Here is a 20,163-nt window from a genome sequence, read left to right as displayed (position 1 = left end):
AGAGGTACCCGCTCCCACTTCCGCATTTCTCGCCTAGACTGTTACATAGACAGGAAGTACAGAGAAAACTCCCTGATGGTGAAATTAAAAACCTGACAGATGTTATAACCTTTCCAGGCTCTTTTCAAAACATATTCAAACCCTAAAACATAAATACTTGTAATAAATTTTTTTTTATAAAAGCAAAAATGTAATATATTGCAGCTGGTCAGTCCTTAGATGTGGTGGCTGTGTTAGTCTTTTATTCCTTCATTTTCACCTGGTGATTCCACTAATACCAATACTGATTGAAAACTGGCTACAGTGGTGAGTTCAGAGGGTGGTGATAAATGGGGAGTACTCGGAATGGTCAGGGGTGGGTAGTGGGGTCCCCCAGGGTTCTGTCCTGGGGACCAATCCTATTAAATTTATTCAAAAAACTTAACTTATTCTCTCTGGAGAAGAGACGCTTGAGAGAGGATATGATTTCAATGTACAAATACCGTACTGGTGACCCCACAATAGGGATAAAACTTTTCCGCGAATGGGAATTTAATAAGACACGCGGCCATTCACTAAAATTAGAAAAGAGGTTTAATCTTAAACTATGTAGAGGGTTCTTTATTGTAAGAGCGGTTAGGCTATGGAATTCCTTTCCACAGGCGGTGGTCTCAGCGGGGGCATCGATCATTTCAAAAAATTATTAGATAAGCACCTGAACGATCACAACATACAGGGTTATAAAATGTAATACTGACATACAATCACACACATAGGTTGGACTTGTGTCTTTTTTCAACCTCACCTACAATGTAATACTGTCTGTCCTAGGGGTGACAATGCTCACTCATTGTACTGCATCTATGAAGGAGCAGTGTTGTTACCTTAGGAAAGAAATACTAAACAACTCCCTCTCCTTCTATATATGATAGGGAGGATGTTAGTAGTCCATAGAGATAGGTAGGAACCATGTTAACCGATTAGAGTGCTGCAGTTAGAGAGCACAGGAAGTTATCAGTTCACTGGATTTCTGGCAGGATCAATTCTCTCTCATTTATTGAGGGTCACTGGAAACCCTAAACCTTCAAGTTATACTGCCATCTACAGGAGGATTGGAAATTGATAATGAAAAACTGTGGCCATTTCCGGATAATCCCTACTACCACCAGCATTCCTCAGGTCTTCTGCTAGTGTCCTTGGAGGGTGGATGTTTTTTTTTTTTTTGTTAAGCTCTCTCATGTTGAAGATTAACCTTTTTTCGCTAGCACGCTTTTTCTATTCTTCAAAGTTTTCTTTAATCAAGATTATTTCCTATAATGCTGCTGGAGTTGTTTCCTTGATTGCAGCTATCGTTGTCCGAATGTCCTCAGCTTGGCTTTTTGGAAAATCTGGACGTTGTAGGGATAGCCTGAAAGTGACCTTCACACGCTGGGCTGCATGTTGGGCAATTTCCAGACTCAGTTTAGTAAAAGTTAGCTGTGGAGCCCTTATCAGGCTTGCCCTCTCTTTAAGAACTCACTCCATTATCAGGACAGTTGGGCCAAGCACCAGAAGCTACCTCAATTTTTCTCTTCTCAAATGCTTTATTGTGGAAGAGGTTAACACTGACATCGTATGCTAGGTGGAGTGTCCCAGTCAGCACTCTCTCTCCCTCCATACAGTATCAAGGAAGCATCTCCCTGATACTGTTTCTGCTTGCAAAGAGCCCACAAGAAGCTATAATCGTTTATCCATTTCTGCTGTCCACCTACGGTGGACTTAGGTCACCTCTGACCCTCATCTGCTATCAGCTTTCCCGTGTATGTGAGAACTTGAGGCTTTGCCGCATCTTACCCTGAGTCTATACACTGCCTAACGGCCACACAGTAGCAACAGGTCTTCTAGACATAAGGGTGGGAGGACATTCTGGCTGTAAAAGGTGCCACAAGATCATACTACAAGGACTCTGGGGTGTCACCTAATGGCTGTGCTGACGTCTGCAGCCTGGAGTCCTGTTGCCCTCTGCTGCTGGAGTATATATGATCTTTTCAGTCCTTTTTAGCTCTGTTGAGTGTGGTTGGAACCTCTCCCCTTTTGTTTGAGATTTTTTTATTATAGTCATGCTATACTTTATAACCCAAATTGCCAACTTTGATTGTAGAGGCTTGTGCTGTCTACTGCAGATTTTAATTAGGTTTTCCTCGGCATTAGTGGTTTTCGAGCCATTGATCACAGAGACTCTGTCAGATTCTAAGTCACTCTAGTCTGACTGATGAGCTGACCCCAGAGGAATCACAGTTCTCTATTACTTCTAAATTGAAGGAGACCATTTTGGCTCTGACTGATGCAGAACACATCAGCCACTGCCTGTTGCTTCTACCAGTGCTTTTTGCAGCCTTGGGTTGTTTAAAACTCCTAAGACCACAAAGGTTTACCTATTTCACCTGCTTTTCCCAACTATTTCTCTCTATGAAGTATTCGGATAAGTTGTTTGACTCCCTTAAGTGCTTATTATTCTTGTATCCATTTGAAGAGGATTCTGTACAAAGTGGTCTGTGCCCACCATAGATCTGGCAGTGTCCCACCTTAACAAGACGCTTACTATTCCAGTAGAGGATGAAATTGTCTTTTTCATGACCCATTCAATAAGCATTGGAAGCCCTTCCTAGAGCTCTATTCGGCAAAATTTCAAATTTCAGTTTTGCCAGCTGTTCACCTTTTTAGGTGTAGACAAATGGTGGGTGGGCAGGCAGGCAAGCAGACAGATTTCCTTAGCTGGCAGGCGTTTCCTGAATTTTTGTCCCAGTTGAGAGATGGTGGACATGGACTTCCTGACCTTCATGTTCCACAACAAACTGGACAGGTTTGTATTCAAGTACAGGGATCCTTTGAGTGGAAGCAGTAGATGCTGGTGGCTTGGTGGGATCACAACATTCTGGTCTTTGCATTTCCACCCTTGACACTTCTTCCTTATCTGCTTTCCAAGATCAAGATGGAGCGAATTTCGGACTTGTCCTGGATGTGGAACAACAACCCTGGTAAGATGCTCTATGGGCACTGCCAGATCATCAGGATCTTCTGTGCCAAAGACAGATTTGCTATCCTGCTTCTTGGTTGCTGGCTTTAATGGGGCATGGCTGTTAAAGCTAAGGTTCTGAGGGATGGGGGCATCTCTGGGTCTGTGATTACTACAATGTTAAAAGCTAGAAAGTCTAGATACCGTGAGGTTTATTATCGCATATGTTAGGCATGCATCACTTGGTGAGAGTCTGGGGCTTCCACCCTAGGATTTTCTCCTGTGGGACAAATCCTCCCCTTCCTACAGCTGGGTCTGGACCAGTGTTTGGTTGTCAACACCACCATGGTCAGGTTTCTGACCTTTCTATTCTGTTTCAGAGACTGTTGACATCTCACTCTTTGAAGTCCTTGGTGCAGAGGGGTCCCATGTAACTTTCCCTGTCCGTTCCCCTATGATTTCCCTCAGATTCGTATCAGATTCTCTCTGCACTTCAGAAACCACTATTTGAACCATTTGAGCCAGTGTATTCACTGGTGGCTTTTTTCATGAAGAAACAGTTTCAGACTTTGCATAGGGACTAGATGGTGTTGAGGCCCAAGACCTTCTTTTTTTTGCCTAAGGTAGTTTCTGCCTTTCACCACTACCAGGACATTGTTCTTCTGTCCCTCTGTCTGACCCCAGTTCACCAAAAGGAAATTTTCCCTCCATTGCATGGTTGTTATGCAGGCTGTGAGAGTTTCTCTGCCAATGCATCTTTCAGAAAGAGCTATTTCCTTGTCACTTACGAAGGATCCCTAAAGGCTGCACTGGCTACTCGTTGCACCATCACTAGGTGGCTCAGGCAGTTCATCATCCAAGCTTTTGAGGGGAATCATATGTAGGACACATGCCCCCAACCCACTATGTTTAAGTTTGTGCTCTTGGTACTATTTTGCTACAGACCGGAGGCATGTAGGATGAGTTATCTACATTTTTTTTATAGTGTCCAATCCTTCTGTAAGCAGCAGCACAACCCAAAGGTTTAAGACTTCCTGTGCCCATCAATGGGGTCCAAGAATAGGATTTTATGGTGAATACAAACATTTTTGGACATACTGAAAACATAAAACATTGTCAATGATATATTTAGAAAACTAAAAGCAAATAGGAGAATCCATTGTTAGACTTTGCATACCTGTTAAATGATCACTTATTTTGTTTTATTACATTCTATTTTTATTACACAAAAACTGTTTGCATTAGTTCTCCAGGGCATGTATTTTTAAACACTGGAAAACTCCAAATGCCACAATATAATAAGAAAAATTTGTAATAGATCTAGTTCAGGGGTCTCTCCAAACTTTCTAAACAAAGGGCCAGTTTATTGTCCTTCAAATTTTAGGGGCCGGACTGTGGCCAGCAGGAATAGAATTTTTTTTGTTATCAGTGGGAGCAAACAGTGCCCCATCTTTGGTATGGGGGGGGGGGATTGCCCTATTGTTGGTGTCAGTGGCAGAATAGTGTCTCATATCAGTGAGATAAATAGTTCCCCCAAGGGCCAGATAAAGGCAAGCAAAGGGCAGCATCTGGCCCCCCGGGTTGCAGTTTGGAGACCCTTGATCTGGATAATGGGCTGTAAAGTGTTACCTTATGGTAAGCTCCAATATCTGGGCGAGTTTATCATGTAGCAGGTTAGCCTGTGTACAAAGAAAAAAAATTAGACACAAAACATGACAAAGTCCACAAGAAAACAGGTAAATCTCTAACTTTGGCCATTTGATTTGTCCTTTCATTTGTAATCTGCACTGTGTCCCATGTATTTTTTTAACGCATTATTTATAGAAAGTTTTAACAACTACAAAAAGCATAAAAACAGAGAAATATACAAGATACATAGACCTAACCATTCACATACAAATTCAGACAGGGTACCTGTAGGATACCACCATTAAGTCTAGGTCTAGAATATTCAACATAGGTTACGACATAAACCCATCTTGGATCAAAAGTTTAGCCCAACAGACTTCGAGAGACTAGTTTCTTAATCAATAGCCCATCATGAAACCCAATGCAATGTGGAGGGGTATATGGAATGGAGTCCCCATGTATTTTGACACCAAATTAATGGTTCTTAGGTATGGGTTTAAACTATCAAAAACAAAATGTATGATTATCAAAAGTTGTATGAATAGTAAAAGCAAACAAATTTGGCAAAAAAAAAATAAGCAGGAAGAGAAAGGATCTAGGCCAATTTTACATCCATCCGTGTCTGCTTTTGTTCATTTTTCTTTAGAATTTCTTTTAACCGCTTGCCGACCAGCCGCCGCAGTTATACTGCGGCAGAATGGCATGGGCAGGCGAATCACCGTCATGTTACGTCGGCTCCAAAGGCGCCCACTAGGGGCGCGGAGGCGCATGCCCGCTGCTCGCCCTCGGAGTCGATGCGAGTGCTCAGCGGTCTCAATGACCACCGGGCTCCCACGATCGCTCGTAACACGGCGAGAGCCGGGAGCTCTGTGTGTAAACACAGAGATCCCAGTTCTCTGAGGGGAGAAGTGACAGATCGTCTGTTCATACAAAGTATGAACAGCGATCTGTCATCTCCCCTAGTCAGTCCCCTCCCCCCTTCGGTTAGAACACACACTAGGGAACACAGTTAACCCCTTGATCGCCCCCTAGCGTTAACTCCTTCACTGCCAGTGACATTTTTACAGTAATAAATGCATTTTTATTGCATGGATCTCTGTATAAATGCCAATGGTCCCAAAAATGTGTCAAAATTGTCCGATGTGTCCGCCATAATGTCGCAGTCCTGATAAAAATCACAGATTGCTGCCATTACTAGTAAAAAAAAAAATAAATAAATAAAAATGCTATAAATCTATCCCCTATTTTGTAGACGCTATAACTTTTGCGCAAAATCAATATACGCTTATTGCGATTGTTTTTACCAAAAATATGTAGAAGAATACATAACGGCCTAAACTGAGGAAAAAATTAGGGGGGGGGGGAGATATTTATTATAGCAAAAAGTACAAAATATTGTGTTTTTTTTCAAAATTTACGCTTTTTTTTGTTTATAGCGCCAAAAATAAAAACCGCATAGATGATCAAATACCACCAAAAGAAAGCTCTATTTGTGGGGGAAAAAAGGACGTCAATTTTTGTTTGGGTACAACGTCGCATGACCGCCCAATTGTCAGTTAAAGTGACGCAGTGCCAAATCGCAAAAAGTGTTCTGGTCAGGAAGGGGGTAAAATCTTCCGGGGCTGAAGTGGTTAATGTGTGTAAAGTGACAGGAAATTTCGGGGGAGGAGGCGCAGGATGGAATTTTTTTTCTTTCAAATTTCTAACAGTGAATGTGATTTTTGTTTGGGCAAGTTTATTAACTCTAAAATCAAATGATAAAACCAAATATTTCTTGAAATACATTTGAATGACATCTGTCAAGTCATCTAATGTACGGACTAAGGAATTTTGTGCAAATGAACTTTCGGTCAGAAATCTACTATGCTATCCACTAGTGTCTGGCCAGTTTTTACTTTCTCTGATGGCCACAGGGTAAAATATTGTGCCGGTGTTTGTTTATATTCTACCAGGCACTGTCGGGAACAGCTGGTATTGTTGATTGTTGCTGAATTAGCACCTGGGAGCAGCTAGGAGTCACAGAGCTGCACACGTGGGCCAAGAAGGGGAGGACACTAAAAGGTATCCATAACTGGTTAAAATATTTTCTTTTTACATTTGATAATGTTATCCTTTTAATTTTCTACCTCTGAGGAAGCAAAGAAATATTTAACATGGCTCTTCACCCTTCACCATGTTTCTATTTTTTGTCCCCTGATGAAGTCACGTGACCGTGATGCCACGCGTAGGGACGGAAAGGCACCTGTATGGACGCTGGCAAACGAGCTCGCCGCTCATGGAGTTCTGTGCATTATACTATGATTATATGTGAGTACCCTCACTGTTTTTATCAATAAAAGCTACATTTAAAAAATACTACACAACCCGGACCCCCTCTCTTTTCTGATATCTCTCTTGCATCCACTGAGAGACAAAGACATCTCTAGATCTACAGTGGAGCAGCACTATAGTAGAAAGAAGAAGTGAATCTTACAGATTTGTATACACATGCGGTTACCTCATTACCGCAAGGTAAGAGGCCATTGCTACCAGTGTGTGTTTTTGCACGAAGAGGCGTTTATTATTCCTTGGCACCTTTTGTCTGCACCTTGATGTCCTTTGCAAAAAGAAGAAAGGTCTCTATTGCGGTTTTACACAAACTTATTTGCACTTTTCACTGAGAGACTATTTGCTGGTTTTGCACAGTTTATTTTGCACATTTATATTTGCACTCATTTTATTTACAGAAGTATTATTATAGTATCTCAACATTATTAATTTTGCACTTTGAAAGTCACTTTACAACCCACCGTGGATATTGTTTACATTATTGATCTATTTCTGTTCATTTATTTATTCATTTGCATGTGCACTTCACCGAGCGGGCTCACTGTTTCTAACAGCATGTCAAACAACAAGTCCTGCACTCAACCCCAGCAGTGCTTCACACTATTAATGCTGATCATACCGACAAGCTGCTCCTTAATGCTGTGTGCTGACAGCTTTCCTTCATAAAGCACTGTTCTTGGCTTTGCCTTGCTAACAACTGCCCTGTCCTGATCCTGTCTGACATACTAAGGCAGGCTGCATGATGGGCACTGGTAGGCTGCTGGGCACTGGCAGGCTACATTGATGTCCTGTACCACGTCTGCAGTCCCTGACCATCTCCTGTACCACGTCTGCAGTCTCTGACCATCTCCTGTACCATGTCTGCAGTCTCTGACCATCTCCTGTACCATGTCTGCAGTCTCTGACCATCTCCTGTACCATGTCTGCAGTCTCTGACCATCTCCTGTACCATGTCTGCAGTCTCTGACCATCTCCTGTACCACGTCTGCAGTCTCTGACCATCTCCTGTACCACGTCTGCAGTCTCTGACCATCTCCTGTACCACGTCTGCAGTCTCTGACCATCTCCTGTACCACGTCTGCAGTCTCTGACCATCTCCTGTACCACGTCTGCAGTCTCTGACCATCTCCTGTACCACGTCTGCAGTCTCTGACCATCTCCTGTACCATGTCTGCAGTCCCTGACCATCTCCTGTACCATGTCTGCAGTCTCTGACCATCTCCTGTACCACGTCTGCAGTCTCTGACCATCTCCTGTACCACGTCTGCAGTCTCTGACCATCTCCTGTACCATGTCTGCAGTCCCTGACCATCTCCTGTACCACGTCTGCAGTCTCTGACCATCTCCTGTACCACGTCTGCAGTCTCTGACCATCTCCTGTACCATGTCTGCAGTCCCTGACCATCTCCTGTACCATGTCTGCAGTCTCTGACCATCTCCTGTACCATGTCTGCAGTCCCTGACCATCTCCTGTACCATGTCTGCAGTCTCTGACCATCTCCTGTACCACGTCTGCAGTCTCTGACCATCTCCTGTACCACGTCTGCAGTCTCTGACCATCTCCTGTACCATGTCTGCAGTCCCTGACCATCTCCTGTACCACGTCTGCAGTCTCTGACCATCTCCTGTACCACGTCTGCAGTCTCTGACCATCTCCTGTACCATGTCTGCAGTCCCTGACCATCTCCTGTACCATGTCTGCAGTCTCTGACCATCTCCTGTACCATGTCTGCAGTCCCTGACCATCTCCTGTACCATGTCTGCAGTCTCTGACCATCTCCTGTACCATGTCTGCAGTCCCTGACCATCTCCTGTACCATGTCTGCAGTCTCTGACCATCTCCTGTACCATGTCTGCAGTCCCTGACCATCTCCTGTACCATGTCTGCAGTCTCTGACCATCTCCTGTTTAAAAATATTTTTTAAAAACAGTCATTTTCAGTATTTTTTTTCATTTTCGGTATTGGTTTCGGCACCAAAAAAAAAAACATTCAGTGCATTCCTACTAGTAATTACAGCTGTCATGAACGTAGCCCATTCATGACAGTTGAAAACATTGCGGTTACAATGATCATCATTGTAACAGCAATCAAAGTGTGCAAAAAAAAAAACAGATCCCTGATCACCCCCCCCCCCCCGCAGAGTAGTACAGTGTTGCTATGGTGACACCGAACTACTCTGATAGGAGTATGTTAAAAAAAAAAAGTTAAAAAAAAAAGCAACATGTTAAAAAAAGGTTTAAATAATTAAAAAAAAAAAAAAATTTTTGTAACATACTGTCACCAGTCAGTATCCCTGATCATCGCCACACCAGTTATATGATGCTGTACTGCAATTGGTGACAGTATGTAAAAAAAAATGTAATTTCTTAATTTTCCAAAAAATTGCAACTTCAAAAAACTCGCCATGCCTCTTATTAAATGCCTCAGACTACTTTTCAAAAGGGGGACATTTGAGGGGAATGTGTACTGGGGAGAGGAATGTGTAATGTGTACTTTGAGGGGAATGTGTTATAAAGAATTTAGATTTTATTGGATATGTTTTATAACAAAGCAGAAAATATGTTTTTTCTTCAAAAATGTTCAGTCTTTTTTCGTCTATATAGCAAAAAGCCTAAAAACCCAGAGGTCATCAAATACCACCAAAAAAGAAAGCTCTATTTGTGTGAAAAAAATATATATAAATTTAATTTGTGTACAGTGTTGCATGACCGTGCAATTCCCAGTTAAAGTAGCGCAGTGCTGAATAGCAAAAAAATGACCTAGTCAGTCATGAACGGGGTAAAACCTTCCAGAGCTGAAGTGGTTAAAGCACCTAAACTGCTCTGAAGGTTGCTGTAAATGGCGTAGCCCAATAATAAGTGCGATATTGGAACAGGTCAGTAGTAAACACTCACTTTAGATTCACATTGAGCAGCGATTTCCTCAAACGGAGCTTTCTGGAACTTTTCTATCACCAGACGCCTCTTCTCTTTTTCCTGCTCTTCCATTCCTGTATTGTCTGTTTGGAAGAGACGAAAAATAGAACTTAATAGCACCAAACCACATCTAAACGACATGTCAGTTAGTCTCTAAAATGTGTTTACTGAAAGAGAATTTCTTTTGTCAGACTATTTCTGCACTGCTACACATACTCAGATCTGACATTTAGAGCCCTTTCACACTGGGGTGCTAGCGGTAAAGCGCCGCTAAAACTAGTGGCGCTTTACCGCTAGCACCCCAGTGTGAAAGGGCTCTAAACGTCAGATCTGAGTATGTGTAGCAGTGCAGAAATAGTCTGACAAAAGAAGTTTATTAATATTAATTATTTTTACTCTATATTCCAAAGGCTGTTTTTTTATATTCCTGAGTCTCCTTTGAAAAATTGGCGGGGGGGGGGGGGGAATGGGGGCCCTCCTGCGCATCAGCGTCACGTTACGACCTGTTTGTGCGTCTTTTGATGCCGCAATACAGGGACGTCTTTGGTCCATCTCATGTTGAAGATGGGGTTTGGCGTGGCTCCACTTTGGTGCTTGTGCCGGTGGTGGATTTTTACTGCCAACTCCTACTCTCATTGGATGGTGTGCATGACATTGGTCGGGGACCCGCCCCACACCTGGACTACTTAAGCAGGTGGGCCTGATTGCCTACCATTTCACTGTGTATTTGACACCAGGGAGGTAACACACACTGGATACAGACACACGTAAGTTATGCACATTTTCTCCTTTTTTCAGCCCTTTCCCCTTTTTTTCCTTTCTTTCTTTTTGACTCATGCAACATACCCACTCACTATGGTGTATGTGTGTATTTTTATACATACACAACACTCATTATAATATACATATATCAATTTTATTTTATTTTTTTCTCTCAAATACTCACCATGTTTTTTCACTTTTTACATTCTCTTACTTTTTTCACTGTTTTTCCACATATTTTTCTCATTTTCATACATTTTCTTTCAGAACACCATACTTGTAATCATCCCCACACATGTGGAATGTGTTGCAGCAATCGGGCATGCCATGTGGAATTTTTCTTGGCTGGGGTGGGGTTCCTGGCCTCAGCTCCAGAACATACAACCATTTGGGGTCCCTTCCTCCTCGATGCCAGCCAAGCACAGTGCTATAGCCGACCTGCGAGTACAGATCTTTCTCCCCATGAGGTCTTTTCTCCCTTTAAAGGGGTAGAACATATTTACTAATATTACATAATTATATTTACAGTTTACCTCTGAACCCAACTCCTGATGAATGGCATATAGCCATGAAACGCGTCGAGTTTCCATGGGGTGCTTAGACAAGTCCAGCTCATTACTTATTCACTGGCCCATATATACTTTTTATACATCTAAGATTCCTCGAGTACTATGCAATTATCAATGTGTATGTGTACCTATCTTATAGCAGCTCTTTTGCATATGATGTACTAATGCCTGCGAATATGAAACACCTTGTATTATATATATCAACATTTACTATCTTTTATGTGTTGCCAAGCTAATGTATATGTATCCATTATGTTTATGCCATTGTGCATGTATATATATGAAAATACTTTTTTACTATTGTTACAAATAAATAAAAAATGATTACTATATACTCTACCTCCACAAGTCAATTGCCTCATTTAAAGTCCCACATTCCCCTTTTTTATGTTTTTTATATTTGGAACATGTGACCAGCAACAGAGGACTAGAAGCTTCTCCTTCTTAAGTTTCCCTGCAGACAGGCTGGGAAAGATCTGGGTCATGTGACAGCTGTATATCCATTAGGAAAAAGGTACTTAGATGTTTTGTTTTTTTAATTAAAATAATTACAGTGCCATCATCCACATGCAGAAATAGAAGGGATAATGGAAATTAAACATTGTGTGTTTAGTATCACTTTAAGCCCGGTAGGTAGGAACCAGCTGAGATTCGATCAGCGCATTCACGCAAATAATGTAAAAGATAAGGCACGTGGATTAGGGTAAATGACTACTGTAGAGAAAGAAAAAAAAAATCACGCTATCTCAATTCCCAATTCAAATAATGCAGATTGCAGACATTTCCCGGGTCTCAGCCTGTGACAGCTGTATAAACACCCTTTATTAAAAGGTTTAATGGTTTATAGGTATAATAGTATTCTTACCAATGGCCTTCTTCAATGATTCAAATGTAATCTCTTCAGTGTTCACCTATAAACAAGAAGGTTAAGGAAACTGTAAATTTTTATCATACTGGCAAATTGTTCTTAAAGTGGAACTTTAGTCAGAAAATTGATGACTTCAGGCTGGCCCCTTTTGCAAGTCTTAGAGATGTAAAACATTAAAAATAAGTGCCTATACTGTTTAAAATCCAGAAATACACTCTTTTGCCCTGCTCTGCACATGCTCAGTTGTGCTTTATTTTTAGGCATTGCCGAATTTGCAGAGGCCGATCTGCTGACAGCCTTAAAGTTAAATTAAGCCCTCCTATCCTCTACAGTCAAGGAGGCTGCTTCTGTTTGATCTGCAACTGCCATAGAGCTGCACATCAGTTATGACACCAGCCATCTGATGGTTTGACAGTTTGGTTCGAGGACAAAAGCAAAATGTGACAGTTAGGAATCCCGGCATTCCAGGAATGTAAACTTTTTTTGAAAACGTTAAATCGATGAGTTTAGTTGTGCTTTATGATTTACTGCTGCTGAGGGGGTTCTGGGCTTCAGCAAAAATAGGATTTTTTAAAAACAGCTTACCTGTAAAATCCTTTTCTTTCGAAGGACATCACGGAACACAGAGCCACAGTAATTACTGATGGGTTATATAGGGTATCACTGGTGATTGGACACTGGCACACCCTATCAGAAAGTTCAACCCCCTATATAATCCCTCCCCTTGCAGGGATACCTCAGTTTTGTAGCCAAGCAATATAGTGTATTAGAAGAGGGGCGGGACCTCTGTGTCCCGTGATGTCCTTCGAAAGAAAAGAATTTTACAGGTAAGCCATTTTTAAAAATGCTATTTTCTTTCTCAAACATCACGGGACACAGAGCCACAGTAATTACTGATGGGATGTCCCAAAGCAATGCTACCTGAGGGGGGGGGAACCACGACCGAGTAGGGTGCAATCAGACCTGAGGACCCTGTACCGCTGCCTGCAGCACACTACGCCCAAAGGCGATATCCTCATGCCTTCTCACATCCACCTGATAGAATCTGGTGAATGTATGGACTGAAGACCAGGTTGCGGCCTTACAGATTTGAGCCATAGAGGCTTGGTGATGCACTGCCCAAGAAGCACCAATAGCCCTTGCGGAATGTGCCCTGATCTGAAACGGAGGAATCTTTTGTTTCAAACCGTAGGCCTGAATAATCAACGGACGAATCCATTTAGAAATGGTAGCTTTTGACACTGCCTGTCCTCTATTGGGACCATCTGGCAGCACAAACAAAACATCCATTTTGCTAATCTGAGCAGTTGCCCCAAGATAGGCCCTGACTGCTCTTACTACATCCAACGAATGTTGAGATCCAAAGAACAGGGATCTGTAAAAAAGGAAGGTAGAACAATGTCTTGATTTAAATGAAAATCAGAAACCACCTTTGGTAAAAAACTAGGATGAGGGCGCAGTACCACTCTATCCTTGTGTACAATCAAATAAGGCTCCTTACAGGAAAGGGCTGCTATTTCTGACACTCTTCTAGCAGAAGAAATGGCCACCAGAAAAATTAACTGCCTTGTCAACAAAACCAAAGGAATCTGACTTATTGGTTCAAAAGGCTGTTTCTGTAACACAGCCAGGACCAAGTTCAAGTCCCAGGGGTTTAGGGGCGCTTTAACCGGAGGATTAAGACGCATCACCCCCTGCATAAAGTTTCGGACCAAAGAATGCGAAGCAAGTGGCCGTTGAAATAATACTGATAAAGCCGAGACCTGGCCCTTGATGGTACTCAAGGCCAGCTTCATCTCTAATCCTAATTGTAGAAAATCAAGAATTCTACCTATGACATATTTTCTGGAATGCCAACCCCTGGATTCATACCAGGACACATAAGCTTTCTAGACTCTATGATAAATCATCCTGGAAGCTGGCTTCCTTGCATTGATCAAGGTAAATATGACAGGACCTGAAAGCCCACGACTCTTCAGAACGTGGGTCTCAATAGCCAAAACATCAAATTTAGGGTTTGTAAGGCAGGATGGAACACTGGACCTTGAGATAACAGGTCTGGGTGTATCGGTAGGGTCCACGGGGAACCCACCGTCATCCTTACTATTTCTGCATACCAAGTCCTTCTGGGCCAAGCGGGGGCCACCAGAAGTACCGACTTCTTTTCCTGCCTAATCCTGCGAAGGAGTCGTGGCAGTAGCAGAATAGGCGGGAATGCATAAATCAGTGAGAACCGCTGCCACGGAATCACCAACGTATCCGTCCCGCATGCAAGAGGATCCCTCGTCCTTGCCACAAATCTGTCTATCTTTTTGCTGAATCGGGATGCAAAGAGATCTACATCTGGGACCCCGCATCTTTGGCATATATTCCAAAAGACGTCGGGATGTAGAGACCATTCCCCTGGAAGTAGCTGCTGGCGACTTAGATAGTCCGCCTGCCAGTTCTCTATCCCTGGAATGAAAACTGCCGATATGCATGGCACATGCATCTCTGCCCAGACTAAGATCTGGTTCACCTCCTTTTGAGCAGCTCGGCTTCGGGTGCCTTCCTGATGATTGACATAAGCCACTGCTGTGGCATTGTCGGACTGGATCCTGACCGGGCAACCCTGTAGCCTGATAGTCCAGGCTTTTAGGGCCAGGTATACCGCCCGGATCTCCAGAATGTTGATAGGTAAGGTCCTCTCGGTCTTGGACCATAGCCCCTGAATCACAGACTGTTCCAGAACTGCTCTCCAACCTGACAGACTGGCATCTGTTGTTACCACCGTCCAGGTAACCGGTAGAAAGGATTTCCCCCTCTGCAGGTTTTCAGGTATGAGCCACCAATTGAGGCTCTGACGCACCGCATGAGACAGGTGCATCGGAAAGTCTAATGCCTGAACCTTCTTGTTCCAGGGTGACAGAATACTGAGTTGCAGCATTCTTGAATGGAACTGAGCATAGGGAACTGCTTTGAATGAAGACACCATCTTCCCCAGCAGCCTCATACAAAGGCGGACAGAGGGACCCTTCTTGGTCCTGACTGCCAGAATCAGCTCTCTTAGAGCAGTGATCTTTGCCTGCGGTAGAAATATTTTCTCCTGGCTTGCATCTATGATCAGAGCTAAATACTTTAGTCTTCTTACTGGTTTTAGGAAAGATTTTTCTAGGTTGAGGATCCAACCCAGGTGTTCCAGATACCTGACTGTGGTCCTCAAATTCCAGTTCAAGGAAGCTACCGACCGGTCTATTAGTAGCAGGTCGTCTAGGTATGCTATGACAGCTATATCCTGGGCCCTTAATCTGGCCAGAGGAGAGGCCAAGACCTTTGTGAACACCCGAGGTGCAGTGGCTATCCCAAAAGGTAGAGCCACAAACTGGAAATGACGCCCTCCTGTCTGATGAGCAGGAAAAATGGGCACATGTAGGTATGCATCTCTGATGTCTATCGATGCCAGAAATTCTCCTCCCTGCAGGGTGGAGACTACTGTCCGAATTGATTCCATGCGGAAGGACTGAATCCTTAGGAATCGGTTCAGATCCCTTAAATCCAGAATGGGTCTGACATCCCCATTTGGCTTTTGGACCGTAAACAGGTTGGAATAGAAACCCAATCCCTGGTCCTTTGCGGAAACCATCATAATGACCTCCTGCGACAAAAGTCGCTCTAACGCTAGAAGGAGCGACTGCTTCTTCTCTGGGTCTCTGGGGACACTTGATCTGAGGAACCGAGGAGAGGGAAATTCCTGAAACTCCAGCTTGTACCCTAAGGTTACTGTGGAGATTACCCATCTGTCCTGGAAGTCCTCCTGCCAGAGTTCTGAGAACTGTCGCAGTCTTCCCCCCACTAAAGAGGTCTTCGTGCTTTGCCTAGTAGGCTTCTTCCCCCAGGACTTCTTTTGTTCCTGGGGTTGACTCTTCCTTCTGAACCCAGACGGAGGAGGCCGTCGAGACTGCCTGAAGGCTGAAGCCCCTGGCGCTGGGGAAAGAGTCCGTTTGAAAGAGGGACGCTTACTCTTCTTCTTGACAGGTAAGAGAGTACTTTTCCCACCAGAGATTTTCTTGATATAGTCATCCAAGTCATCTCCAAACAACCTTGCACCACGAAATGGAAACCCAGCCAGCAGCTTCTTACATGGTGCTTCGGCTGACCATTATTAATGTGGAATGTATGTTCCTTGCTAAAGATTTTTTTTATCAAGTTGTTATGGGTCAAGTTCTGCTTTAATCTAGATTATACCCTTGACATTGTATAGTATTTCTTCTTTCTGCACAGCGTTCTGGTGTGAACGGGCACTTAATGATTACAAAGCTGCAAAAAAAAAAACATTATTGTTTCTCTTTTGTATCTGCCCTGAATTCAGCATTAACCTTATCTCCTTAACCATATGCCCCTTCCTCTGATCTCTCTGTCAAAAATCGATGGCACAACTATAAGCCCATCCCCACATGCCAAGGTTCTAGGTGTAGTCCTGGACTCTGAACTCTCCTTTAAGCACCATGTCCAATCACTGTCCAAATCCTGCCAACTCAACCTCTGGAACATCTCCAAAATATGCCCCTTTCTAACCAATGACACTACAAAGCTCTTAATTCACTTGCTGGTCGTCTCTCGCCTCAACTACTGCAACTCCCTTCTCTTTGGCTTACCTCTACATAGTCTATCACCTCTTCAATCCATCATGAATGCTGCTGCCAGACTCATCCACCTTACTAATCGCTCTGTCAATCCCTCCACTTGCTTCCGCTGAGCCAAAGAATTAAATTCAAAATACTAACAAACTACTTACAAAGCCATCCAGAATTTAGCCACCAGCTACATCACTGACCTAGTCCCTAAATACTAACCTACTCGTTCTCTTCGTTCCTCTCAAGACCTCCTGCTCTCTCGTCACCTCCTCCCATGCTTGCCTCCAGGACTTTTCCAAAGCCTCTCCAATCCTATGGTACTCCTTACCCCAATCTGTCCGCTTATCTCCTACTCTATTATCTTTTAGACGATGCCTGAAAACCCTTCTATTCAGAGAAGCCTACCCTACCCACACCTAACAACTGTATTTTCTCCATCAGCTCAGCCCCCTCAGTTATTACCTTTTGTTTCCACTTGACCCTCCCTTCTAGATTGTAAGCTCTAATGAGCAGGGCCCTCTGATCCCTCCTGTATTGATTTGTATTGTAAGTGTACTGTCTGCCCCATGTTGTAAAGAGCTGCGCAAACTGTTGGCGCTATATAAAGCCTGTATAATAATAATAATCTCTTCAATAGTTATAATAATAATGTATAATAATAATAATATCTTCAATAGTTGTATCTTTCCAGTTTGTGTCGGTACTAAATAATAAAGATCAGTTACCTTGTCCTCAGTGTTGCTTCCACTCATAATGTCCACTTGGATGGATATGGTGTCTACTATGCTCTTTCTTCTGGATAATTTGTCTTCATCTATTGGAATAAAACATCATCAGCAGACTATTAATGATAATCTGTAAATGCTGGGATGGGTAGTTCAGCGGTTGCCTGCAGACCTGTTCTATCACCTGAAGACCACAGCTAAATGAATTTGTGTTCTTGTGGTAGAAATAAAAGACGACGACTGAATGTGAACCCAAAGGAAGAGGTAAAAACCTACAAGCCTATTATTATTCAGGACAAACAGCAATGATGTTGAACTCAATAGACTTTTGTTTGAACTCCACTGACTTGTGTGCCTTTTTCAGTCTAACTATGTAATAAAGTAAAGTACAAGAAACAAAGGAAATGCTGATTGGTGGCTATGAGTTACCATTTCATTAATTCCCTCTATTAACAGATACACCTGATAACTTTAAAAGGAACCATCTTTGGTTACTCAACTTTGTATGCCACACTTTTTAGCAATAAGCTTCCTAGTTTTTAAAACTGAGAAAACAGCTGTAATATTTGTGCAGGTCCACCCAAAGCCATTGGTTTATTAAAGGTGTCTGAGATGCCAGTTGGGAATCTATTGGCTCTGCAGTGCTCCAAGGCAGAGGTTGACATCGAGATATTCTGAACAATTCTGGTAACACCAATCCCTGCTTTCCACAGACTCCCATAATGTGGGACAATAATGCCTAGGTAGCTCTGCCGTGGCCACAACATGGGGGGGAAAGCTGGGATAAGACCATGTCTTTAGCATTAATTCAAGTCAAAAACTGGTCAAGCTCTGCAGTAGTCTGCCTTTGGGATGGTTTCATACTTGCTGAAAAGATCCACTCCTATGTTTTGGATCTTGCTACACAGTATTGAAAGTAGCAGACCACTGTAAACGCAATGCTTCCTCAAGTATGGGGTCTCAGACAGAGCTGAAGCAGCTCCCTGCAACTGCTGATCACTACTATAGTGATATGATATGATGTATAAAATTGTGATCAGTGATATGGTTGATTGCAGCTGGCAATAATCACTATTAGAAGTAATCTTGTGCTCTACAGCAGAGGTCTCTAAACTGTGGCTCTTTGCTTGCCTTTATCCGGCTCTTGGGACACTACTTTGTCCATTGATATGAGGCACTACTCCTCTCTCTGACACCAATGATGGAGCGCAAATTCTTCTTCTAAACCAGGGGTCTCAAACTTTCTAAACAAAGGGCCGGCTTATTGTCCTTCAGACTCTAGGAGGGCTTTGACCAGTGGGATTAAAATTTTCCTGGCATCAGTGGGAGTAAATATAACCCCATTTGGTATTAGGAGGAGGAATAGTGGCCCATCATGGTCACCATAGGGAGGAATAGGGACCCATTACTGGTGTCAGTGGGGAAATAGTGCCCCGTTGTTGGTGTCAGATGGCAGAGTAGTGTCATCAGTGGGAGGAATAGAGCCCCAAGGGCTGGATAAAAGCAAGAAAAGGGCCGCATGCGACCCCCGGGCCACAGTTTGGAGACCACTGTTCTAAACCATTGATGGGGCACTATTCCTTCCACTAACACAAATGATGGGGGCACTATTCCTCCCCTTAATACCAATGATGGGGCACTATTCTCCCCACAGACACCAACGATGGGGGCACTATTTCTTCCCTTAATACCAATTATGGGGGCAACTTTCCTTCCACTAATATGAATGATGGGGCTTTATTCCTTCCACTGACAACAACGATGGGGGCACTATTCCTCTCCTTAATACCAATGACTATTCCTCCCACTGATACCAACAATGGGGCACTATTCCTCCCACAGACACCAATGATGGGGCACTATTACTCCTACAGACACCAATGATGGGCCACTATTCCTCCCACAGACACCAATGATGGGGCACTACTCCTCCCACAATCACCAATGATGTGCACTATTCCTCTTCCTAACCACAAGGGTGCTGTGTAATTATTACTCCCACACACTACGGAGCATGAGGCATTGTCTACTCCTACTGGCCACAATCCGGCCCCACTAAATTCCCTGGAGCTGCTGATCACTACTATAGTGATATGATATGATGTATAAAATGGTGTACAGTGATATGGTTGATTGCAGCCAGCAATAGATCACTATTCGAAGTAATCTTTTGCTCTACAGCAGAGGTCTCCAAACTGTGGCCCTTTGCTTGCCTTTATCCGGCTCTTGGGACACTATTTTTCCCACTGATATGAGGCACTACTCCTCCCTCTGACACCAACAATGGTGTATTATTCCTTCCACTGACACCAATGATGGAGCACAAATTCTTCTTTTGATACCATTGCAATATTCCTATCCCTAACACCAACAACGGGGCACTATTCTCCCCACTGACACCAACTATGGGGGCACTATTCTTCCCCTTAATACCATTGATGGGGACACTATTCTTCCTAATACCAATAATGGGGGCACATTCCTTCCACCGATACCTATGATGGGACACAATTCCTTCTACTCACACCAATGATGGGGCACGAATGTCCCTTTAATAACAACGATGGGGGCACTATTCTTCCCCTTAATACAAACGACGGGGGTACTATTCTTCCCCTTGATACCAATGATGGGGCACTATTCCAACCACAGACACCAATGATGGGGCACGATTCCTTCCACAGACAGAAAAGGATGGGGCACGATTCCTTCCACAGACACCAATGATGGGGCACGATTCCTTCCACAGACACCAATGATGGGGCACTATTCGTCCTCC

At 43.3% G+C, this 20,163-nt stretch overlaps 1 protein-coding gene across 1 annotated transcript in view; it reads right to left on the bottom strand.

The window, feature by feature from the left end:
• Positions 1-20,163, bottom strand: part of EFR3A (EFR3 homolog A) — a 194,655-nt gene that overhangs the window by 1,340 nt on the left and 173,152 nt on the right. The window contains 4 exon segments of the mRNA XM_073632263.1: positions 4,604-4,653; positions 9,827-9,930; positions 12,044-12,089; positions 17,385-17,473. Of these exon segments, the coding sequence (XP_073488364.1) occupies positions 4,604-4,653; positions 9,827-9,930; positions 12,044-12,089; positions 17,385-17,473 (289 nt within the window).

This window comes from Aquarana catesbeiana, linkage group LG05 (genome assembly GCF_042186555.1).
Source record: "Aquarana catesbeiana isolate 2022-GZ linkage group LG05, ASM4218655v1, whole genome shotgun sequence".
Taxonomy (NCBI): domain Eukaryota; kingdom Metazoa; phylum Chordata; class Amphibia; order Anura; family Ranidae; genus Aquarana; species Aquarana catesbeiana.
The sequence above is the reverse complement of the archived record's forward strand: the minus strand, read 5'-3'. Positions and strand labels throughout refer to the sequence as shown.